The 27099-nt window shown below is 38.6% G+C and overlaps 1 protein-coding gene across 2 annotated transcripts in view; it reads left to right on the plus strand.

The window, feature by feature from the left end:
• The window catches only part of LOC135625657 (AP-1 complex subunit gamma-2-like), a 104099-nt gene that overhangs the window by 64558 nt on the left and 12442 nt on the right, over positions 1–27099 (plus strand). Inside the window, exons 10-12 of one of the 2 annotated variants that reach the window (XM_065130736.1) lie at positions 17422–17544; positions 17626–17721; positions 24880–25007. In XM_065130736.1, the coding sequence (XP_064986808.1) occupies positions 17422–17544; positions 17626–17721; positions 24880–25007 (347 nt within the window). The remainder of the gene's footprint in view (positions 1–17421; positions 17545–17625; positions 17722–24879; positions 25008–27099) is intronic. The other variant, XM_065130737.1, reaches the window with a different exon arrangement.

Raw genomic sequence — 27099 nt, forward strand, 5'->3', positions numbered from 1 at the left:
CATTGCCCTAAGTAGCCACAGGTGGGCTACAAGTGTAAACTCGCTCTTAAGTTGTTAGAGCTACTCAAGAGGAGCGCGATAGCGAAAATGGCAAGTGATAAGTTATCTATTCTCCACAAGAGGAGAAAGTGCAATCCAAAGAGCCAACCTGGAAGCACAAGAGTCATAAGGAGAGGCTTACTTTTGCGTAAACCTGCCTTAATATTCTTAAAGCGATCTTAAAAGAACTCTACCAAGGCCAACGAAGGTTTCTTGAGGTAAAGAACTCGCAAGAAGAGGCAGAATCTTAGATCAACAAGGTTGAATCCTGAGTCGATCGATCGACGGAAAACACCCAAGAGTCTGTATAGGACCTACAAGATGTTGTGGCAGATCTCGTGGTAAAGATTACGTTGCTCACAAGGGTTCTTTATATTGGAGGGATCACTCATGTTGCTCTACCATAAAACTTGAGGGCACCCGAGCCACATTGCTACGATGGTGCCAAGGACATGAAGGAGTTCAAGAACTTTCTATTCGACATAAAACAATACTTCTGAGCAATGAGGTTCGATTCGAAAGAAATCGGAGTTTTGATAGCAATCATATATTTAAATGGAGATGCAAAACTTTGGTGGCAGACTTAATGAGAAAAGATCCAATAAGATCGGTATCGAGTGGATACATAGGAGGACTTGAAGCGGGAGCTGATAACTTAGTTCTTACTTGAGAACACCAAGTTCATGGCACGAAGGAAAATAAGACAACTACGCAAGAGTACTTCCATCTGAGACTATGTGAAGTAATTCACGGCACTAATGCTAGACATATAAGATATGTTTGAGAAGGACAAGTTGTTTAGCTTTCTCGATGGCTTGATGTCGTGGACGCAACAATAATTGCATTGATAAAATGTTATTGATTTGGTCGAGGCAATTGTAACTATTGAAAGGTTCACTGATTTTGTTTCCTTAGAGGACTCGGGGAAGAAGAAACAATCTTCGAAAATTTGCTCATCTAAGTATTCTCGAGGGAAGGAGATTGTGACTGAGCAGAAAAAGAAGAGTTCTCAAAATGGGTCGAATTTGAAAGGCATAGCCCCAAAGCTCGACAAATGTTTTTTATACGAAGGACCGCATATGGTGAGAGACTGTCCACAAAAGCAGGCACCCAATGTGCTGACAGTATCAATCCATCCCCTAAGATTGGATAAGGGAAAGGTCGTCGCCCTTAGTTTTAGTACATCTGAATCCATAAACGATAATGAAGAGTCGCAAGGAACCCCGGATGGGTGCAATATGTTTGCTGAATACATTGCAGGGTCAGGTGTGGGAGCTCGCAAAGGCAAAGCAATACAAAGCAGGGAGCAACAAGCTGATATATGTGGATATCAAATTAAATGGCCGAACAACCTATATAATCGAGGACATAATAGCGACCCACAATTTTATTATCAACCATAAAGCAAGGTGACTCGGGCTGAATCTAGAGAAGAGCCCAAGTCAGATGAAAGCTATGAACTCGGAGGCCAAGTAGATTTCCGGGTTAGTGAAGGGGGTCCCTATTAAAATTGGGACATGGAGCAGAAGCATAACTATGATGGTGGTGCCGTTAGACGGCTTCCAAGTGATCTTCAGAATGAAGTTCATGCACTCGGCCACGATAGTGCCAATGTTGTTTCTAAACTCCCTATGTTTGATAGGAGGCAATGACCCCTGCATGGTTCCAGTTTCTCGAGGAAGCAAGGACTCACAATAATTATCGGCACTGTAATTCAAGAAAAGGGTGCACAAAGGCAAATTAAATGTCGTGGCTATAGTGAAACTAAAGTCACTTGATATAGAGCCTATTCAAAAACCTGTTATGGTGGTGAACGTTTTAAAAGAGTTTACAGATGTTATGCTACCTGAGTTGTCGAAAAGCTTACCTTCACACAGAGGTGTGGATCATCGCATTGAGCTAGAGTTAGGAGTAAAGCCTTCAGCGAGACCATCTTATCATATGGCCCCTCTGGAGTTGGTAGAGCTCAGGAAGTAGTTAGATAAATTGGTAAGCAGTGGTCTTATTCCCAGTTCGAAAGAACCATTCAAAGCTCTAGTACTCTTTTAGAAGAAATAAGATGAGACCCTCCGATTATGCATCAACTATCGAGCCCTAAATAAAGTGACGATAAAAAACAAGTATCTTATTCAACTCATCATAGACTTGTTTGATCAACTAGGTAAGGGAAAGTACTTCTCAAAACTCGATCTTTGGTCGCGGTACTAGCAGGTGTAGATAACTGAAGGCGACGAAGCAAAGACCACTTGTATGACCAGGTATAGAGCATTTGAGTTCTTAGTGATGCCTTTCGGTTTAACCAATGCTTTAGCTACATTCTGCACTCTCATGAATCAACTATTTGAGGAGTATTTGAATAAATTTGTGATCATCTACTTAGAAGATATTGTCGTCTACAACCAAATGCTTGAGAATTATGTCAAGCACCTTCGAACAATCTTCAACATTCTCAAGGAGAAACTTTGTTCGTGAAAAGAGAGAAGTGCTACTTTGCTCAGATGGAGGATTTATTCTTGGGATACCGAGTCGACAAAGAATTGATTCAAATGGACAAATCGAAGGTGCAGACTATTGTGGAGAGGTAAACACTAAAGAAGGTGTTAGAGCTTGAATTATTCTTTGGTTTCGTCAACTATTATTGGAGCTTCATATCGAGATATTTGAATGCGTAGCTCCACTAACAGAATTACTGAAGGAGCAACCTTGGCAATGGTTAGAAATATATGAAGCGACATTCTAAGACTTAAAGGTTGCTATGTTGGGAGAACTAATGCTCATATTACTAGATTACTAGAAGCCCTTTAAAGCAAGGTCTGCTATACCGAAGCGTACCGCCCGTACCGGGCGGTACGTATCGGTCCGACAGGTTATCGATACGTGGACCGCCCGGTATCGCTACAGTGCTATAGTATAAAAAAATATAAAATTATTCGATACACCAGGGTGTACCGCTCGGTACGCCCTAATGTACCGTCCGGTACACCGGTACCATACCGTACCGAGCCCGGGTCGAAACGCCGGTACGGTACGATACGGCGAACCTTGCTTTAAAGTCCTCACAGATGTTTCGAACTTTGCTATTAGAGTACTTAATGAGACTGAGTTGTCACGAACTTAGCTAGTTTTGCCTAGGACATGTGGCACCCTTGCGTGTCTATCCGCAAAGGGTCAACCTTCCCGAAACCTCTTATGGTCCCTTAAGAACTTGTAAAAGAGAAAACGAGTTAGAGGAAGCATTTAACTTGGGATCCCACAAGTAGCCACTTCAACAATCACTTGATAGGCAATGCAAATTACGAACATAGGCTTCGCAAACTCTGAACGGTCACATGACAAAGAGTCTAAAGTGGTCCGTCGCGATCAAACGTCCTCTCAATTACTCACATGATACTGCTACGGAACAAGGCAATGAATCAACCCTAAATACTAACCCAAAGGCCCATCCAATTATGTACCACCTGGGTAATTCTAGCCTTCTAGGTGTTATGGGTGACACTCCCGACCACTCTGTGGAGCTAGAAAACCCCCAAAATAGCTGCTTAGATGGTCTATTTCTAGGTAGTTTTGCCTCTACATGATAATTGCACACAATCTACGTTTACAAGTCTGAAACGATTACAAAAGCTTACTAAAATGGGGTTGTTAAGCCTACTGCAAGCCCTTTATATATTGTGCAACTGCAAAGCATGAACAAAACCAAAGACATAGATATACATAAGCATTACATTAAACACCTTGTTTATAGTTTTGTCCAAGACATTCTTCCCTAATTATTCCTTCGATGTCCTTGTCGAAGCCTTTATGGACGTTGTATCTCCTTGCCTTTATTGAATCTTCAATCTTCTTTTCCTATTGCAATGCGCCTCTAGGCTCTTAACCGCTCTTTGTTGCTATTATTGAGTAATCGAACTTTGATCTACCATGCTGCTTCAACTCACCAATGACTTTGACTCTAGTGTGGGGTCAGTCGAATTATGCTGATCTTTGTTGATTCCTATAGATCCTTCAAATAAAGGACAAGATCTTCCTTGTTATGCGCTAGTCTCTCAAACATCTTATGTCGTTTGAACTAGGTGACTGCTTGTTGGATCCTTAACGAACATCGCCATGTAGACTTCAAAGCTTTTGAAGGTTTTTTTCACAAAATTTACTCATTGATTCCTCTTCTACTTAGTTATCACCCCTAAGTAGGTTTGCATCAATTTCGCATTCGATTGGTATTCTGTTGGAATGAAACAAACAATCTACTCTCAGTAGAGCCGATCAACGTTAGTGAGAATGGGGTTTGCAATACCGTACCATATTGCTCGGTACCGACAGTATGTATCGGTCCGCTAATAGATTGACATGTGAACTGCCCACTACCGGGCAGTATCATGGATTTAGCCCCGTATCAGGCGTTATGGGGTTGTACCAAGCAGTAACGGTTAAAATTTCGATCGTTATCGACTTGTACCGATCAGTACTGATCGAAACCAATTGTTACCGATTGATAACAGTTTTCAAACGATTAATTTGACCGTTGGAGACATCCTAAAGTGTTTTTAATCCCTTTTCTCCCTCCTCTTTTAATCAACTTCACTCTTACACTCTCTTAAACTCTCGTAAACTTATTTTTACTCACAATTTCTCTCATTACATTTTTACTCTCCTAAATTTAACAAAGCAATGATTTGTGGATTCACGACAATCAACCTACGACCATTACCGCATTGATGCACTAATGGTATACAGTGTATCAATATACTATATCGTGGGATCAATTTCAAGATTGGGTCCTACAAGCATATCATATCGATATACAGATACATAGGATTGAGAACTCGTATATCATATTGATATACAGATCATGGTATGCAATTTGAATAGTACTGCCCGGTACGGGTGGTACGTACCGGTCCGACGGCATACCGGTACGCGGACCGCCCGCTACCCGACGGAATGTGCTACAGTAAGAGGAAGAAATATTTAAAACCACTCGGTACGCCTTGGTGTACCGAGCGATACATGATACTGTACCGTACCGAGCCAACCTCGAAATACCAATACGGTACGGTATTGCATACCTTGATATAGATACATAGGATTGAGAACCTGGATCCACCACCCATGGAGGCCCATCATTTGTTTTAATAGTAAAATCAGGTATATCTACATATGTGGTTACTTAATTCATTTGAATATTAAAGTTTAAGTTTTATACAAAATAATTAACAATTGAAGTATTTTTTTTGTAGATAATTCAATATTAACGGAAGGACGAACCAAAATGGACTGAAATTACGAATCTTGCACAAGGCTACTCCTCAAAGCCCGAAAAAGATATGTAGCACTATTATTATCTAATTTAAATTAGTTTTGTTAAAACTATACTAAATGTATATTTATTTCCAACTTAAAAACCTTATCCTAATTATTTTTTAGGTATTTTCGAATGATTTTATGCCTATTTTAGGTGTATCGCTCGGTACAATGTACTATACCATACTGAGCAAAGCTCGGTACACTAGTACGGTACGAGATTAAGTACCTTGGGTGAGAATTTGATAACTGTTGTCTTCCATTTTCTTTGAAGGGTCTTTGAATATTTGTTGAGCAAGGGATTGATGACTTCACGAAAGTCCCACCTTTGTGGTACCATGGCGTTGCCATACCCATGGCCCTACTATCCATCACCTCGCATTTATGTCCCTTTCTTCGTGATTGGTAGATCTACCTCTACAATACTCTTTCAAGTCCACCTCCATTGTAACCAATACTTGGTTTTGGGTCGCTAAGTCCCTCTGAACTCATCGTCGCTTCCTCGCCCCTTTCGACCACCCGCTTCAATGCCTCTGTGTTTTCCGAGCAGTTCCTCTTGGTCGATGGAAAGACAGACTACAACTCACATTCGTGACCTCCGTCATCATGTTACAGGGCTTGCATCGATTCTATTCTCCTTTGTGTCCTTGGTTACAATGTTCGCTCACTCAGCGTATCCTTTGACTTGTCGAGCTCTCTTAAGTGAATATGATCTTTGAAGTAGTCAAACTCTCCTATTGCTTCGATCATACCTCTATATGATTAAGTCCACCCATGGGACTCATTGGAACTTACACTTGGAATTCCCCCTCGGTAGGACATATCCCCCATATAGTGATAATGAAGGTTTTTATCCGATGCAAAATTTAATGCATGCATAGAAGACGCCCCTCTGCGGTACAATGGTATTCACTCTTTGAATCCATAGTTCTTCTCGTCGTCATGTTGTTCACTAAAGTAGACTCCCAACAACTCCCAATCATACCTCTGTATGATAAAGTCCCTTACAGGACTTCTCTCGTGTGTCGTATTGGCTCGAATTGTTTCATCACAATCCATCACACCATGTCACCTCCTAGTAACATCTCCATTAAATTTTAATCTTTGTAGGATAAACTCGGATTGGGATCTCTCCATGTGTAGCCTCTACAAGCACATCATAGGGCCTTTGATTATGTTCACTCCTTTAGCAATCAACCTTCGTCCATCTACTCTTAGGTCACACTCGGACGAAGCGTAGCTCTAGGATCGTCTGTCGCCTAATAGCTCTTGAAGTTCACTAACTTCACTGAAATTAGTGTGTCATGTAATATCCCATTAGTCCCACATCGGAAGTGGGGAATGTGTGTGATTAGCTTATAAGGGCCTGATGAGTGTACTACGTAACCTCCCGCTTAAGCATTTTGGTCCGCCGTTGAGGACCAAAATGGAGTTATTGGCCAGTTAGCTCGTAAGACCCGAGTCATGACATTTGGTATCAGAGCCGACCTAGCATTAGGGCAGGGTGAGAGGGCTGCAGTAGGAAAGGGCTACCCGTGGATGGAGTCGGAGAACTCATCACGGCGTGGAGCCACCACTGAGTTAAACCTCACATGCACTATGCTAGGGTTCGATCTGGGATATGTCGGGCCTTGACGAGGACGTCAAGCTAATTGAGTTGGGGATAGTGTAATATCCCATTAGTCCCACATCGGAAGTGGGGAATGTGTGTGATTAGCTTATAAGGGCTTGATGAGTGTACTACGTAACCTCCCGCTTAAGCATTTTGATCCGCCGTTGAGGACCAAAATGGAGTTATTGGCTAGTTAGCTCATCAGACCCGGGTCGTGACATGTCATTGTTTGGATCCCGAGCTCCTGCTCCCAATATAATCTCCGTTGTGCACTACTTTCATCGCGACAACTCGAATGACAACAATACGGCATATTCTTCAAGAGTACATGCCTCTACATCCTCTTGCCCCGTGTTAAGGTCTTTTGACCCTAACTTTGCCTCCGTAAATTGGGTTGCCTTAATTTCTCTATCAAATGTTTCGTTGAGATAAGGTGCATATGCCTCGAAGCTCCCTTTAACTATGGCATCATGCAAGATGAGTCCGCTTTATCAAAACGAGGGACCCATGGAATAACATGATCTCGCTCTTGTTTCTATAAGAGTTTATGTTCTTAACCTTTGTCTAAGGAAAGCTTTATGCCTTCGCTTTATGTTTCATCTTCTATGTTGACTCCCTTTGTGTGGCTTGGGCATTTCACCAAGTTTCACCCAAGTTACTCTATTCCTCGGTTTGGTTTGAGTTGATAGTGTCCCTCGCGTTGAGTCCAATCTCCACATCGACTCTAAGTATGCCTTCGTTTGGTGTTGCCTTGGGTCGCTCCCTCACTTAATCTCACAATGAGTCCACCAACACACTACCTCATGCGAGATCATACAACGACTCCTCACCACTTGCTCAATTCGTTGAATTTTGTGGAGTTGTTGTCTTGAAGTACCCCTCCTCAACATGTGTGGTCCATTACACATGATTTTCCCTTTGAAGAACCGAAACTTATCTTTCCTAGATATTTATCCTGTTGGAGTAACTTTTCTCTTCGTATCTGTTAGGGGAAAAGTCATTGACGTCTTGGTCAGCCTGACGTGGTCCGGACCCGTATGCGCAGGCAAGGATTGAAATATGGTACCGTACTGGAGTTTTGACATTCTCTCGGTACGGTACGATACTGTATACCGAGCGGTATACCGTTCAGTATACCATTCGGTATATATATATATATATATATATATATATATATAATAAAATAAAAATTCGACGACATCGTCGAAGTGACATCGCCTCTCTTCTCCCCAGGGCGACGTCGCCTCAACAACGTCGCCTATATAAGTATATATATATATAAGTAAAAAAAATATTTTATATATATATATATATATATATATATATATAAGATTTTTTTATATAAATATTTTTATAAAAGGCGACGTCGCGTCGCCTCGGCAACGTCGCCCCATGTAGGAGAAGGGAAAGGCGATGTTGCGTCAACTCGGCAACGTCGCCTTATATATGTGTATATATATATATATATATATGTATATATATATGTGTGTATATATATATATATATATATATCGCCCGGTAACGGGCGATCTATGTACTGGTTTTACGTACTGCCCATCCCGGGCGGTATTATTTAAAATTGAAGACCTTGTGCATAGGGTTGTCTGAGGTGCCACCTGTATGAAGACTGAGGTCGGGAGAGGTTTCCCAACTTAGTCCTTTCGATGCCCAAGTTAGTAACCCAAGGTGTATTAGTGCAGATGCGAGTGGTAAAAAAAAGTCAGTCCCCTCTCATCGTGTTGAATACGAGTTTTTATACCTGGTCACAAAGGGGCAAAATATTTGTCGAATATTTTATAGGGAGGCTGCCTCCAGTTGCCCCCAACGATCCCCTCTTGCTCTCTTGTCCACGTAGGCGGTAGAGGAGGATAACTCTGAACTTCCTACCATGGACCTGCTTTGAACTATTATCTATGCGAGCAAACTGGTGGAAGGTGACTTGGATCTCTTCCTCCCATTGAAGACTCCATGTGGCGGCTACGTGTTGGATGATGATTAGCTGATAGTATAATCCCTATCGGTATCCTTCCCTCTAGAAGTGTCAGAGACCATCATCCTCTTGCATTATTCAGTCTTGTTGAACAAACTATACACTATTCTGCACGATGACAGCGATGGTCCACTATCTACGTGTGTGGCGACATACCTTCTCATAATGCAATTTATGTTAAGGACAGATAATATCACGTTGAGGTACTTCCAAACTTAAAAGAAATTCTCTCCAAAGCAAGCACGATAGCAGGACTTCTTGGTTGGATTTAATATGGCAATGAAGTACAAGCCAAGAAGAGTAAATGTCGTGGCTAATACCTTGAGGAGAAAGGTGAAGTTGACGAATGCGGTGCAATTGGAAGGAGGCCAAGCGAGTCAATTGCAATCAACTTTCTCTCTAGGATCAAGGATGGGCTGTATAGTGATCCCTAGGCTATAACCTATATGCAACTGATCAAAGAAGGCAAGGTGCGGTGATTTTCGGTTCAAGAGAGACTTGTCTATACTAAAGGGAATAGAGTTTATGTTCTTCTAGCGGACAATTTAAAGCATGAACTCCTGAGAGAGTGTCAGGTGGGGCATTCATGTATTCACCGAACTTTGGCTCTTGTGGAGAGTCTTCTATTGGCCAAAGATGAGTACAGATATGGAAGCATATGTTCTAACGTCTTACTTGCCAACAACATAAGGTAGAGAAATAAAGGGTCTGTTAGTGACTTGGATCAATACTAATGATGGTTCGATCAATTCCTAAAGTATACAACATCTATTGTTATACCCCTACAATGCTCAACAGAAGAGGCAGCCAAGTTGATACTGAAGAATATGGTGAAGCATTTGGGAGTTCCGCACAATATCATCAGTGATCAAGACGCATAGTTATTTGGGTGTTCTGGACTGAACTGTTCAAATTGTTGGGATCCATGTTCTACTTCTCCCGAAGTCTTCACCCTCAAATGGATGGTCAAATGAAAGAATAAATTCGTTCCTTGAGTAATATCTTTGGCACTACGTGGGTGCCAACCAACAAGATTGGCTAAAGTTATTGAACATAGCCTAATTCTCCTACAACTTGCATCGGGGCTTTGAATCCAACAAGAGCCCCTTTGAGATTATTACAAAACAACAGCTATTAACTCCTCACACTTTCGCAATCGAATATACTAAAAGTAGCCTGTCAACGTATCACTTTGTAAAGAAATGACATCGAAATACAAATATTGCATGGGCATACTTAGAGAAGGCGACCAAGAAGATAAAAAAGTGGGCAGATCTGGGAAGGCGACCAGATAAGTTAAAAGTCGGTGATTTGGTGTTAATGAAGTTCTAACCAGCATCACTTCAATTCTTTAGGCATAAGGTTCATAAAGGACTGGTGCGCAAGTTTGAGGGGCCCTTCCTAATTATTAGCAGAGTAGGCATTGTCTCCTATAAGTTGCAGATGCCGACATGGCTCAAAATTTATAATGTATTCCATACGAGCAACTTGAAGGCCTACCACTCAGATTCGTAAGATGCTTTTAGAAACGTTTCAACTTGGCTACCCCCCACCAAAGCCTCTTATGAAAAGCAAGTTGAAGCTATTTTAGTATATCACAAGAGGAAGTTACCTACTAGAACGAAGCATATTAAGTAGTTAATGAAGTGGCAAAAGTTTTTTAGAACAGAAGCCAATTAGGAGCCAAAAGATGCCTTGCGACATGAAAAAGCAATCATCAAAGTCTACCAACAACTATCGATAAGGGCGTCGATAATTTAAGTGGGGAGAATGTCATAAACGATTGTTATGCAGCCATAACACCTTCGTCAATAAACTGTTTGATGCTTTTTTTTTTTTGTACAGTCATTCGGCAGTGTGTTTTGCCTTTTTTTTGTGTTTTGCTTGAAAACTATAAGCAAGAATAATTGCAAAACTGCAAAGTGATCGCTCACCGAAATGGGCAAAACTATCCTAAAATGACTTAGTTTTCGCTTGTCATAGCTTGTTTTATGTAGGCTATAGTGTGGGGCAAAACATCAGTCATCTCAGCACCCTACCTAGAACCCCCCCCGGTATGGCATAGGGTTAGATGGGTGTTTGGAGTAGTGTTGGGTGTTGATTGAATTTATAAGTTTTCACGTAAAGCTTATGGGAAATTGCCAACACTCCAAACACTTGGTGAGGAGTCGTTTGTAGACTTGTGACTATTTATTTATCTTCTAAAGTCTTTATTTTCTCTTCCTCTCTTTTTCCTCTTATACACCAAGTGTTTGCTAAATTACTTGTAAAACTACTCTCTTTTGTGAGACATCAGAACTTGTTCACTACTTGTTTTCTGAACTAATCAATTTGCTCTTTTACAAGTCCTTCGGGACTTGAGCGAGGTTGCATCTAAGTTGACCCTTTGTGGACGGATAACACAAGGGTGCCTCATGACTTAGGTAATTCTGGTTAAGTATATGACAACTTGGTGGTTTGAAGGGGCTAATATAGCTAGCGTCTTACGATGTGTTGTCAAACCCATTTTATCCCATACATGCTGAGGTTTTTATGGGGATTTTAATTATTTTCATATGGACACAACAATCGCTCAACATGTTCTGTAAGTGAGGTAACATGCAAGGTCTGCAACACCGTACCGTACTGGTGTTTCAAGGCTGGCTCGGTACGGTACGGTGTACCGAGCGATACACCTAATTTAGGCTGTAAAACCCTCCGAAAATACCTGAAAAAAAAAAAAAAAGTTAGGATAGGGTTTTTAAGTTAGAAATAAATATAGTAATAGTATAAGTTTAGCAAAATCAATGTAAATTAGGTAAGAATAGTATCACATATATAGATATACCTGATTGTAGATTCTACCACCAAAATGAACAATAGGCCTCCATAGGTGATGGATCGGGGTCCTCGATCCTATACATCTACATATCAATATGATATGTTTATTGGACCCAATATGAAATTGATCCCATGACACAGTGTATTGGTACACTGTATCCCATTGATGCATCAATGTGGTGCTGATCGTAGGCTGATCGTCATGAATCATATTTGTCCGAGGCAGCTCTTGAGGCATATATTAGTGAATGTCAGAGCTTCTACTTTCGCTACTGATCTGTTGCTCTATATCATACTATTGCTCAGAGAAGGATGACCAACTATCACCATACTGTTGTTGCCCGTATGATTCTCCATAATACGATGGCTGTGAATACAATGAGCTTTTTTTTGTGTCTATATCATGTAGGCTCTGTCGCATCTGCTCAAATTCATCCACTGCCTTCCCCTTCCCCTTCCCCTTCCGCTTCCGAACATAAACTTGACCAATACCTTGTCGAGTTCCATGATCTGAATCTTGGGTGGCACGTGTAAAATATTGCTCCTCAGTCCATGCACCACCCTCAAGTTGTGTAGACGAGACCAATGACTGGCCGACATCACCATCATCATCCGTCGAGGCACTACTGTTCGTGTTGCTATCATGTCTTTGGACCGAGCGAGTTGCTCAATGTGATTGTGAAGGTGTCTCGTCGCCCGACTTGATTCTTTCCAACGATGCAACTGATGCTACTGCCTTCCCCTGTGCCTTTGCACGCTGGGCGGACGATTGTAACCGTTGGGTGTTTGTAGTTCCTTGAGCAGTTTAACTCGATGTTGTTCAACTCCTGTCACGTTGTAATCGAGGGGGATTTTCCACCTATTGGGTTGTGCTTCTTCTTCTTCTATTGCCTCGGTGATAAAATGTGAAGGACGCTGAGGATCTCCCGCCTCATCAAGTAGAGGATCCTCTTGGTTCTTTGCTGCTTCAACCCAATCTAACATTGGCTCTGAATCTTCGTTGTAGAATTGGAGGTCAATGGGATCAATATCTGGTTCCTCTGGCTCCTTATCCAACTCATCACATCGCAATCTTAGCCGCGTGTTATAATGGACATATACTAATTTCTCTAACTGTCTATAGGAGAGTTTGTTGCGGACCTTCGTATAAATCAATGTAAACGTTGACCAATTACGTTCGCAACCACTAGATGTTGTTGTCTGTGAAAGTACATGAACGACAACCTTCCTTAAATGTGGTGCATCCCCTCCAAATTGTAGCCACCACTCGACTGTAAAATGATATAAATAAGTTTTTATTAGCATAACAAATAATTAACATTAAATATAATTGATACGACACGATACAGCTACAACGTCGGAGAATGAACCAACTGTTTCTCGAAATAATCGACCCTTCATAAGGGCATCGGTTGCATCGGTAGTGTTTGGCAAGAGCCGAAATATAACATTTCTTAGTGTCATTAGGAAATCATTTTGCGTTCTGAGAGCACATTGATATTGAATTGCCAGGTTTAGATAATACACTACAAGACATAATTTTGTTAGTATGATTTTTTATTATCTAAATAATAATAAATTAAATTATTCTGAGTACATTATGGATATCTTGATCCATATGAACATCGGTCGGACGATCAATGATCCGTACGTATTGGTCGGCCTTAAAATCATCTTTAAATGCTCTCCTAACCTTCTCTCTTGCTGAAATCAGCATATATTTAAGATACGGCATCTGTGGACGCTTGTCCATATCGACCTTACGGAGGACAATATAAAGTTGTTCCACACCTTTTCTGATTTCTATCGTAGTCTCCCAAAATCTAGAGGAAAGAATGGACTTTGCTATCTTTTTTCCATCGCTCAATTTCAAATATCTGGATTCAGACCACTCTTGCGAGGTGACCATTGCCTTCAAGCCATGCCTTTTTTGCTGTAATGACTTTAATGCAATAAAATTGGTAGTAAACCGAGTAATTCCAGGTCAGAGTATCTCACTGTTTACATACTTTTGCATTAAATCATGGACTCAATAATGATTATATATAAACTTTGTAATTGATTGTGCTCGAGCTGCACAATTCTTGACTACATCCAACTCACCAATATCCTTCAGCATTAGATCTATGCAATGAGCTGTACATGGAGTCCAAAACAAAGTTTTTCTTTTTTCCATCAATTGCAAACCGGCCTTTTTGAAATTCGCTCCATTGTCGGTTATTATTTGGACAACATACTGTGGTCCAATCTCCTCTACTATAGTGTCCATCAAGCTCTCATTGTAGTTTGCATCTTGGATCTTTTTATAAGCATTAACAGACTTATAAAACACTACTCTTCTGTTGTAATAAACAAGAAAGTTGATGATACTCAATCTTGTTGGTCTTGTCCAACTGTCACACATCAGTGTCACGCCATATTCGTCTCATTGCCTCTCGAAGGATTTGATCTAATCCTTTAGTTCTGCCACCTCCTCATATAAGTATACGCCGTAAATCTCCTCCGGTGTTGGAGGTTGGATCCCCATGCCAGACTTTTGAATAGAAGAGACCATGTTCTGATAATATGGACCTTGGGTTGTGTTGGTTGGAGTCCTATGAAAGTTGAACCATTTTGAGATTGCCTTCCCAATATCCCATTTTTTTTCTTTTGTGTATGCATCATTAATCCATGTTTGTTTCGCTGTTTGTGGGGGATAGGCTTACGGATCAATATCAATAATATCTGGTGCGGATCTCTTGCCAAGACCTCTCTTAAAACTATGGAGTCCACCATACCACATGCTACTAGTTCGGCCTAACTGAGAAGGAGTAGTTGGCTGCCTCATGCTCGCCGACCTCTGGATTCCACTACCACTATCATGCTCCAATTGTGAGTCAAGTCGTCGATGCCTCATTGCTTCATCGATTGTATACTGATGCTCCAATTATGCACGAATCCCAGTTATGAGATCCGGGTCGACTTGATCGTCGCAACCCTCATATTGATCATAAACTGGCTCCTATGTAGCTCTATAATATTCTTCCTCAACTCTTGCCTTCTTTTTTAATGTATCTTCCTTTGCTTGTTGTAGCTTGCTTTGAAATAATTTACGGATCTCCATCGGAACCTTCTTGCATTTTGCAACATCAGGATACCCGCCAACCAAATGCATTTTCACCCGAGTTATTCCTCCACCCTTGCCAATGTAGTCACAATAAATACATTGCTAATAATGACGGTTCTTACATATCTTTCGGGCATGAACCCATGCATCATCATGTGGCTATTCCTTTGGTGTCATAATCCTACCAAATTTAAATCAAATAAACTATAAAGTATAAACATATTAAATTGATCAAATATCGATAAAAAATGACTAATCACAGTATTAAATAACTTTAATAAAACCTAATTAAACCTATTTTACTATCGTATATATGTCAAACAAATAAAAGAAACATTAAATATGTAATTTTGATCCAATATAATTCAAATTATGATAAAATCATCATTAGATACACTAATTATATTATTAACATAGTTAATTTTCTACTAATTACTTTTCTACTAATTACTTTTCTTTCAACACTATAAACATGGCAAACACCCTAATAGGTATTAAACATATTGAATTGACATAAAATCGAACAAATTTTGATTAAATTATCATTAAAATGATTAATTGCAGCATTAAATAACTTTAATAAAACCTAATTAAACCTATTTTACCATCATATATATGTTAAACAAATAAAAAAAATATTAAATATGTAATTTTGATCCAATACGATTCAAATTATGATAAAATCATCATTAGATATACTATTTACATGATTAACATAGTTAATTTTCTACTAATTACTTCTCTTTCAATACTATAAACATAGACAAACACCCTAATAGGTATTAAACATATTGAATTGACTTAAAATCGAATAAATTTTGATTAAATCATCATTAAAATGACTAATCATAGCATAAAATAACTTTAATAAAACCTAATTAAACCTATTTTACCATCATATATATGTCAAACAAATAAAAAAAATATTAAATATGTAATTTTAATCCAATATGATTCGAATTATAATAAAATCATCATTAGATATACTAATTACATGATTAACATAGTTAATTTTCTACTAATTACTTCTCTTTTAATAGCAAACACCCTAATAGGTATTAAACATATTGAATTGATATAAAATCGAACAAATTTCGATTAAATCATTATTAAAATGATTAATCGCAGCATTAAATAACTTTAATAAAACTTAATTAAACCTATTTTACCATTATATATACGTCAAACACATAAAAGAAATATTGCATATGTAATTTTGATCCAATATGATTCAAATTATGATAAAATCATCATTAGATATACTAATTACATGATTAACATAGTTAATTTTCTACTAATTACTTCTCTTTCAACATTATAAACATGGCAAACACCCTAATAGGTATTAAACACATTGAATTGACATAAAATCGAACAAATTTCGATTAAATCATCATTAAAATGCCTAATCGTAGGATCATAAATATTTTTTAATATTTAATATGCATAAAACACACTAATCATAATATTAAATATTTTAATTACTCTCTAATTAAAGAAAGAGAACTTGACATGCCTCTTGATTAGAAAATTCTTCCTCTTAATCTTCTCAAATTAGCCTCGATTGAATTCATAAATTATTGTTTCGTAGAGTTTAGGAAAGAAAAAATGGTTTAGGAGTGAAATAAGAAAGAAGAAGGACTTAAATATTATGAGAAAGGGCTTCAACGATCAATTTGACCGTTGGAGCACTATAGCACTATTACAGTGCAATAACAGTCGATTTCGACCATTACAGTGCGGTAACGGTCGATTTCGACCGTTACCGAGTTGTGTCGGGCGGTAACGGTCGAAATTTCGACCGTTACTGCCCGATATTACCCCGTATCGTCCGATACGGGTCTCTTTTAACCATTCCGCCTGGTTGCGGGCGGTCCACGTACTGATACGCCGTCGGACCGATACGTACTGCCCATACTAGGCGGTATCATTTGGTATTGCCTACCTTGGTAACATGCGAAAAGAATAAAGCAAATAAGGTGCAAAACTAAGCAATATGAGGCTATGAAGGCTACTTTCAGGCCTTGTTCAAGCTGCCTATACCAAAAACAAACAGAGAACATGGATGTTGCACTAACAAGGTTGTTGTTGCTGCATGAGCATCTTCACTCTATGTTGCACTAACAAGGGTCGTCGCTGCATAAACATCTTCTCTTCGTTTTTGCACTAACAAGGGTCTCTATGTGCCCCAAAATGATTATTGTTTATTTGTCAAAATATATTTGATACTTCAGTATACTGGCATATTGTTCCCAGTTGGACCATTATATATGAGGTGGTACATTTATCGCCGTATTTAAAAGTTAAAGCCTTGATTTATAATTTGAGAACATCTGACGTTGATGGACATTTTTTATTTTATTGCCTAATTGAATTGAAGTACTTGTCTGGCAACTTCAAGTAGTGACTTCTTAATATATTTTCACTTTGAGATTGATTGCTTGAGCTTTAGATCTTATTTTACAAGCACTAGTAGATGGAAAAGCAATTTAGGATTTTTTTCAGCAACAATAATGCTTCTGAACAGTGTTGTCAACTTATGATGTTTTATAGGCTGGGAACTATGTTAAAGATGATGTGTGGCATGCTCTTATAGTTGCAATAAGCAATGCCCCCTATCTTCAAGGGTACTGTGTAAGGTCACTGTATAAAGCATTTCAAACTTATTCTGATCAGGTGGGTAAAACCAACTTTGTATCTTGATGCTAAGTTTCAGGCAATCTAATTTCCCCATGTCTGTTTTAACTCATTCCCTAGGAAAGTTTAGTTCGAGTAGCAGTATGGTGCATTGGTGAATATGGTGAGATGCTGGTTAACAATGTTAAGGTGTTGGAAATGGAGGAACCGATGACTGTAAGTGCATGCCTCTCTACGTTATGTTTATGATTTATGAATAATCTTTGTTTTTTATTTTTTTTTAAAATATATATATTATATCAAATGGCATACATGACTGATGACACTCACACGTGGGCTTGAACTTGATAAAAAAATTATGCCATATGGCCATTAGCCGTCCTTATGTTGTTGTACTTCTTGTTTGAAAATAAATTGCTTTTTTACTTTCAAATTTACTATATGTACGAAGAATGATAGGCACAAGGTTTAAAATATTACCCGCACCGATCAATATGAATCAATATTTACTAGTCTGATAGGTGATTTTGCTCAATTCAATATGGTATAGATCAAGGATTGCCAATTCAGGTACCGGACCCATTTCAGTGATCTATCGGACTGGTACATACTGGTCAATACTAGTGTACTGACACATGGTACACCGATATGTACCAATGTTTCAGAGAGGCAGAAAAAGAGGGAAAAGAGGAAGGCATGGTGGAGGAACATAAGAGGAGGAAGGAGGAAGGAAGAAGGAAAAAGAGAAAGTGGTGGAGGAGTAAGAAGGAAGAAGCGGTGGAGGAGAAGGAAGAAGGAAGAAGACGAGGAGAAGTGGTGGGAGCAAACCCAGGAAGTAGGAATGTGGTGGCAACGACGTTAGTAGTGGCAGCAACAATGTGACTAAGGATTCGTGAAGCAGTGGTAGTGGTAGCAGCATCAGGAACAGCAGCGACGGCAACACCAATATCATGAAACAGCAGCGGCGGTGAAGTACCAGCATGGGCAGTGATGAGGCAGCATCAATGGCAGTGGTGACGCCAGCAGCATCATACACGAGAAGAGGGCTCGTGTTGATTTTTTCTTTTTTTAATTCCGGAGTTGCATGGGCCGTACCGCTTTTTCTATTTTGAACCTTAGTTTGTACGAAATTCCGAACCTTAGTTTGTACAACCTAAAATGGTACGAAACAGGGTGATCCACGTACCAGCCCATGTCTGGACTGGTATATACTGCATGTTTCGTACCATATAATATTATATATATATTTATATATATATTTTTATAAAAGGCGATGTCGCCTCGTATATATATATATATATTTATATTTATTTATTTATTTATTTATATATTTATATATAAATATTCGTCGAAAAAGGTGACATTGTCGAAAAAGGCAATGCGACGTTGCCTTTTATATATATATATATAATTATATATATAACTATATATAATATATATATCGTTTCGTCCGGTAACGAGCGGTTCATGTATCAGTCAACTAACGGACCGATATGTACCACCCGTATCGAGCGGTATTATTCGAAATTGTATACCTTGGTACAAACAATCATTGATATGGATTGTACCACCTAGAAAACTCACCCTACTGGGCAAAAGCAGACTGGTACCAAACTGTGTATCATTTTCTTAAAATTTTAAGTAACAATTGTGATAATTATGCATTTTTCTTTGTTTTTCTTTCATTTTCTCTTTCTCTGAAGTGTGCTCTCTCTCTCTCTCGCTTTCTTTCCCTCATTCTCTTTTTGTGTTTTCTCTCCCCTTCTCCACCTCCTCCACTTTGCTACCAACTCCTCCGCCCATCATAAAATCACCATGCCTCTTCCTCCTTTTCCGAGTTGCTGCCACTTCTTCCTCCATTGCTACCATACTGACTAACCACTGTGGTACTGGAATGAGACTGATATTTTATGTTTTGGATAGACCTTTGATGCATTTATATTTCATATTTTTGGGGGGTGTTCTTTATCTCCATTACATCTCTCACAGAAATTGGATTTTATATTCTGATGGCATATGTTCACTAAGGATAAATAAACACCTGTAAATATGTTAATTCTCCAGTAGATTCATTAGTTTACTACTTAAATATTTTCTAGCCTTTCCCATAGAACTTGGATTCTTTTTCTAGTGCATGAGTGGCTTTTTTAATTTGAGCCCTTTGTTTTGTTTATCTATCTAATTCATTTTTAACCCATCTTTTCCCAGTGATTTCAATAGGCGCTCGGGCGCTCGCCTAGGCGCTCGGGCGAGGCGAGGCGAGGCCTGAGCGCCTCGCTTCAACGAGGTGCCGCCTAGGCGCTCACCCGAGCCCAGGCCCCGGGCGCTTCGGGCGAGCACCCGGGTTAAACCAGGCGACCGAACCAGTGTTTTACGTCTGGTTCAGTCTCCGGTGCTTTAGTTGGTTCAATCGAACCAACTAAATCACCGATAGGCTCCCTCTCACGATTTCCCCGACTTCCCCAACCCTAACACTTGCGATTTTGCCGTTGAGATTTCTTCTCCGTTGTCGTTGCTCTCTGCTGCCACTGCTGCTGCCATTGTCACTACTCGCTGCTACCACAATCGTCGCACATCGCTGTTGTCGTCGCTCATCGCTCGCCACTCGCAGCTCCCGCTCCCACTCCCACTCCCACTATCGCTCGCCACTCCCGCTACCGCTGTCGTTGCCTTAGCAGCCTCGGTCTTCTCACACTCTTCTCACTATACTGTTAACAGTATATTAACAGTATACCGCTAACTGTATACTAATAATAGTATTTTTATTTATTAGATTAATAATATATTATTTTAATTTTAATACTATTAATTTTTATTTATTTAAAATTATTGTTAGGTTTAAGAATAAATGGCAAGTGTACAGAGCAACTCAATAGATTTGATGTAAAATTTTATTGTTTTGATTTTTGAGACTTTTTATTAATATGACATTGTGATTTTGTACTCGATTTTCTTAATTTAATAGCATATTTTTTATTTAAATAATTATATTAATTATATTATATATTTTTATATTTTAACGTCTCGCTTCGCTCGGGCGAGCGCCTAGACGAGCGCCTAGCACCTCGGGAGTTTTTGGACCTTGGCGCCTTTTGACGCCTAGCGCTTTTTAAATCACTGTCTTTTCCTAACATCAGTGAAATATTTTATTACTTGCTCGTAGGTACATAATGGCTTTTGCAGTTAGACCCTTGAATTTCAGTACATAGATATCCTTTATTATTTTCTCAAGGGTGTTTTCGCAATTATATCTCTTGCATTTCATGATATAGTTATGCTGTTATTATCCTGTTATTGTTTTCTGTCACTTTATATTTTGCATGACAAGCCACTATGATCATTGTTGTCATCCTTGACATATTGGATCTATTCTAGGGGTAAGTAAGATTGGTCCAGCATAGGTCTAATCAACTCAAGCTTGGGATGTTTCTTCACCTGATTCTTGCTTGAGCTAAAGTTAAGCTGAAGAGGACCCTTTTTAGAGGAACATGATAACATTGCTCTAAGGCAAAAGTGAACTCTAGCTTAGATTCAAAATTCTTTGTAGTCTGTTTCATCTTGGTTAACAAATTTGTGTAACAAAGTACTGGAAAACCAAGTATTTGGTATTGCTCGCACGACATCAATTCTTACTTGTGAACCAAGGTTCTGAACACCTAACTAGTGCACTGTGCGGCAGTGTGAACTGTTCGGGCCATCAGCATACCTGCATGTCAGAAAAATGCATGAAAAAAAGGCAAAAAAGAAGAGTCAATACATGTTATGAAACTAGTAGTGGAAATAACAAAAGGTAAGCATTTTGCAACTTAAGTCCCATGTTGATGCAAATACCATAATCAGCCAAGCAAGTGAAGTCCTTAAATAGAAGTCCGATAAGCCTGTCAGCATTGAGATATCGAGTGGTATATAAACCTTTACCACCCGGTATCAATAGAAAAAATAATGAAAAATTGATATTTGACCGAGTGGTGCAAGCTCTAGGTTTTATTACCAGTGTTTGGTTGGGCTGCTAAATATTGGCCAATATACATATGGATATTTAGAATGATGCACCCAAGTATCATTTTTTATTCTTCATCAGAATGAACCATCCAGTTTCACTAGCAAAATATAATGAACAGGCCATATAAGACCGAGTGGTACCAAGCTGTAGGGTCTACTCCTGTTGTTTGCTTGCACTGCCAAATATTGGCCAATATATATGGATATTTTAACCATGTGCCCATGTATCAATTTTTATTTTTCTTCAGAATGACATGAGATGCCAGATATTGGGTGGCGTGTACCATGCTTTAGTTAATTCTATAACTGGCAGAGTTGTTGGAAGTCTACTACTGTATCATATCAAAAAATCTCACTATATATGCACCTTGGTTGTATGATTTCTCTTTGCACAATTTGCAGTCTTCCAAGATAAATTCAGTTAAGATCATCTGTGTCAAACTTAGTTTGAGATCAATCTTTTGTCAAGCAGAAACTTGGAGTTTTTATGTAGCATTGGTTTGAGCATGATTAAAATTTTAGCTGTGTGAGAGTGAGACAATGGATTGAATCAGTCACGTGCTCTAGTGACCAGCTAATGGAAACACAGCTTCTGGAGATGTTTGACCCATCCTGACTTGATCTCTTCATGATCTATTTTAGCTAGGATAAGCCCAATCCTGCCCATTGCTATGTAATTCGTACGATGTACTAAAATTTTGCCTAATTTTATATACTCCAAGTGAAAATGTCTCTCCACATACAGATATCCATGACAGTTCAAAACTTCCAACAGATTCTTTACTCTGGTGTAACTGATGTTCATCTGGATATTTTACTTGTATGTTTTGAAGGAAGCATGATCTGATCCCAGGTCTCTAATATGCAACCCAAGGAACTTTACCAACATGCTATGCCACCCACCTAAGATATTTTGGCAACATGTTATGCCACCTAAGAAACTTTACCAACATGCTAGGCCACCAAAGAAACTTTACCAACATGCTAACCTGGCACTTGAAATAAATCATCTCTTCAATGGTTCTGAAATACTAGTGTCAAATCTATGGTACTGTAAATCCTTGTCATGAATTTTTTGACAAACAAAAAATTCTTTGTTTATACTTGATTTCTGTCTTACATGACATTCAGAATCATTCTTTGTTTGTTCTTTCAAGCAAGGTTCGCATTACCGTACCGTACCGGCATTTCAACCTGGGCTCGATATGGTATAGTACGGTACGGTGTACCGAGCGGTACACCTAATTTCACAGATTTAACCCTCCGAAAATACCTGAAAATTAAAAAAAAAGTTAGAATAGGGTTTTCAAATTACAAATAAATATAGTAATAGTATAAGTTTAGCAAAATCAATATAAATTAGGTAAAAATAGTATCACATATCTTTTTCGGCCTTTGAGGTAGCCTTGTTCGAGGTTCGTATTTCAACCCGTTATAGATTGAAATATCTACAGAAAAATCAGTTGAATTGTTAGACTATTTTGTTACAATATAAACTCTAAAATTTAAATAAATTAAATAATCACATATGTAGATATACCTGATTGTTGATTACTTGATTCTACCACCAAAACGAACGACGGGCCTCCACGGGTGGTGGATCGGGGTCCTCGATTCGATACATCTGCATATCAATATGATACGTTTGTTGGACCCAATCATGAAATTAATCTCATGACATAGTGTATTGATACACCGTATGTCATTGATGCATCAATGTGGTGCTGATCGTAGACTGATCGTCATGAATCATATTTGTCCGAGGCAGCTCTTGAGGCATATATTGGTGAATGTCAGAGCTTTTACTTTCGTTACTGATCTACTGTTTTGTATCATACTATTGCTCAGAGAAGGATGACCAACTATCACCATACTGTTGTTGCCCGTATGATTCTCCATAATACGATGGCTATTAATACAATGAGCCTCTTTCTGTGTTTAGTATGCTCTGTCGCATTTGTTCATATTCATCCACTGCCTTCCCCTTCCGCTTCCGCGCATAAACTTGACCAGTACCTTGTCGAGTTCCATGATCTAAATCTTGAGTGGCATATGTAAAATATTGCTCCTCGGTCTATTCACCACCCTCAAGTTGTGTAGACGAGACCAACGACTGCCCGGCATCACCGCCATCATCTGTCGAGGCACTACTGTCTATGTTGCTGTCATGTCTCTGGACCGAGCGAGAAAGAGAATGTGATTGTGAAGGTGTCTCGTCGCCCGACTCGATTCTTTCCAACGATGCAACTGATGCTACTGCCTTCCCCTTTGGCTTAAATAGGGGAGAGAAGAATAACTTAAATAGAATGAGAAAGGGCTCCAACGGTCAAATTGATCGTTGGAGCACTGTAGCACTGCTACAGTGCGATAACAGTCAATTTCGACCGTTACCAAGTGGTACCGGGCGGTAATGGTCGAAATCGACCGTTACCGCCCGATATTACCCCGTATCATCCGATACGGGGTTTTTTTGTATGTACCGCCCAGTAGCGGGCAGTCCGTGTACCGGTAGCCCATCGGACCGGTACATATCGCCTATACTGGGCGGTATGATTCGGTATGACAGACCTTGCTTTCAAGTACAATGATGCCCTTGTAGATTTTATTTTAAATAATTGCCTATGGAGCAATAGTACAAATAAAGAAATTGCTTTAACCAAGGTTGGCAATTTCATACCAGAATAGGGCCAGACTGGTATGTACCAACCAGTACCAGTGTATTATCATTCAGTACACTGGTATGTACCAAAGAAGAAGAAGAAGGATAAGAGGAAGGAAGAGGAGGATGGAGGAAGAGGAAAAAGAAGGAAAAGGAAGGAGGAGAAGGTGGTGGAGGAGAGGTAATCAGCAGCAGATGACAGCTAGAAGAGGGGAGGTAAAGGATGGCAAATGGCAGCGAGAAGAAGGTTCAGCGAAGAAGAGGGCTTGCGATTTGTAGCGGGAAGAGGAATCTGCAGAGAAGAGGGCTAACAATTGCAAGCCCTAATTTCAATCCTTTTAAATCTTTCTTTTTACAATTAGACTGGTCCAGACTGCCTGAAATGGGGTCGGTCCACATACTGGTTCATGACCGGACCCATATGTACCTGTTGGTACGCATTGGTCCAGATGAAAAGGAGTTCCCTGGCTTAAACAAAACAATGGGTTGGTAAAGCATTTCTTTTATTGTTGGGCTCTCATCCACCATTTCTTTTATATTCAATATGATAATTTCTGACATGTTATTTTGTTAGTGTCACAAATTCTGTAATTTTTCCTCCATTCTGTGTTCGTAAGCAATACAAAACTAGTTACCATCCTTGTGAGTAGCTTATTTTCATTTTATATCTTTTCAACCTATGCTTTGTTAAACAAACAAATATGTGTTTGCAGGTAACAGAATCTGATGCTGTGGATGTTTTGGAGGCTTCTTTGAAAAATTGCTCACCCGACATTACAACTCAATCATTGTCTTTGATTGCTCTTCTGAAGCTTTCATCACGTTTTCCCCCTACATCAGAGCAAGTTCCTAAATTGGATAGAGTGAATTGTTTCCTTTTTTTACTATCAATTCTCATTGCTGTAAATTTCACTTGCTTTATACCTTAATGTGTTTGTTAGGTTTAATGGACCTTAACTATAGTTCTATAAACTGTCAGTTATTTTCCTTCTGAGAAGAATAGATTCTGGTGTAGCACTATACGAATATGATGATACATCAAATATTGTAAAAATAGAAATGACATGGCATAAATACAGCAATAAAAGATATTTTAACATATATAATAGTATAATACTATATATGACAATTTGGCATTTAAATGTTTAGAGTAGATAGTTTCATTTTCAAGATAAATAATAACAAGTAATCCACACATCTGGTTTATTCAATAAAATAATTATTTCTAAAAGCACTGTGATCTACTCTAGTTTATGAATTTTGGTTTGTCGATATCTTTATCTTTTGATTTTAAATTTACACTAGTTGCTTCTATTCTACGCACTCTTCCTTTTTTTTCTTGTTTAAAGTAAAATGACCATTGGCCATTGGTTATATAGCAATCGTGCATTATTAGGCAATTCCATTTGTTTTTTTTTTTATAATTATTTTTTGTTTCTAATTTATGCTAAATGTTTTATGATCTACACAGGCTCTTAGTTCTTTTTTTTGTTAACAAGTTAAAAGGCTCATTGCTCGAAAGCATTTTGCACTAGTGATGCATCTCTTATCATTTATGAGTTCTTTTATTTTTTTGTTAATTATGAAAAAAAAAATTTGTTAACAAGTTTAAAAGGTCATTGCTCGAAATCATTCAAGTGCACTTTCTCATGAACTACAATATTGTAGCACTTACGTCTGCGTTGCAAATTCAAAAACTATTTCTCTTTCATGTGTATACTCAAGCATTTTAGATATGTTTAAATATTTTTTAGATGCTTTTGTTATTCATTTTCCAACCAAACTTGAATTATTCTTCTATTTTCCTACCAAAGGAAATTTTTTATCTTCATAGTTGTTGAACAAACAATTGGTTGTCAAGCACAATAAGAAGTGTTTGTTTAGTTTACCTATCTTCTACTAATTCTTCAAGAATTAGATCCAAGTTACTATTTTCATGTTTGGTTTGATCATTTTCTATGACATTTTAAGATCCCATTAATATACCATTCTGTGTATTTGAAGTTATTAGAACAAAATATTAAGATGAATATTGGTGTTCATTTGTTGAAGTGTGCAAAGTTGTCAAAAAGGCTAGTCTTTTATCTACTACATTTGAACCTTAAGATGAATATTCTGGTTTTGGGATGATTTTTCTGCCTTTTTTCACTATTGAAGACATTTTAATATGAATTTATTCTCTTCTGAAGTGCAATATACTTCCTTATGATATTTTATTAATTGGGCATGAGAATTGATAATTTTCCCTTGTATCTCAACTAAGATATGCTATTTTCCTCAACATTTAAGCAGTATAAATATCCAAATCAATCAGTTTAAACTCCTCTTCCTTATAAATTAGATGTTATTGACTCAGTACTGTCTCAATTGTATCCTTTGGCAAGATGACATGATAAGTAGGGGAAACAAGAATAACCGATGTCAAGCCTTAAGCAGTTAATTTAGAGAGCAAAGGTCCACAACCTAGAATCTGACAGTGTGGTACCTTTTCCATTTTTTGCTTTTGTGATGTCCTAAGTATTTTAATCCCTTTGGCTTCTCTATCCTCAATTTTGTAACTGTCCCTGGGTAGATTCAGTCTTTGAAATAAGCTGAAATACACACAGCAGATTGAACAAATGACCTATTCTCTGCATTGGTGCACCCTGCAGGGTGTTTTTCTTTTCCTAGATGTCAAGGTCCTATGGTTGCATGATAGATAAAGTGGGTCACAGACAATGGTTTCAACAACTAGGTGATTGCAACTCACCCAACCTGGTTAACCATAAAATAGACCACAACAATGGTATCAACAACTTGGTGATTGCCAGTCACCCAACCTGTTTGAGATTTTTGGTCGGAAGGCATTGTATGTTTGACTGGTAAAGGTATAATATCCCACTGTCTCTTCTTCTAGAAACACTTCAGTTTGTATAAACTGGGTCACAACATAG

This window comes from Musa acuminata, chromosome BXJ2-10 (assembly GCF_036884655.1).
Source record: "Musa acuminata AAA Group cultivar baxijiao chromosome BXJ2-10, Cavendish_Baxijiao_AAA, whole genome shotgun sequence".
NCBI classification, from domain to species: domain Eukaryota; kingdom Viridiplantae; phylum Streptophyta; class Magnoliopsida; order Zingiberales; family Musaceae; genus Musa; species Musa acuminata.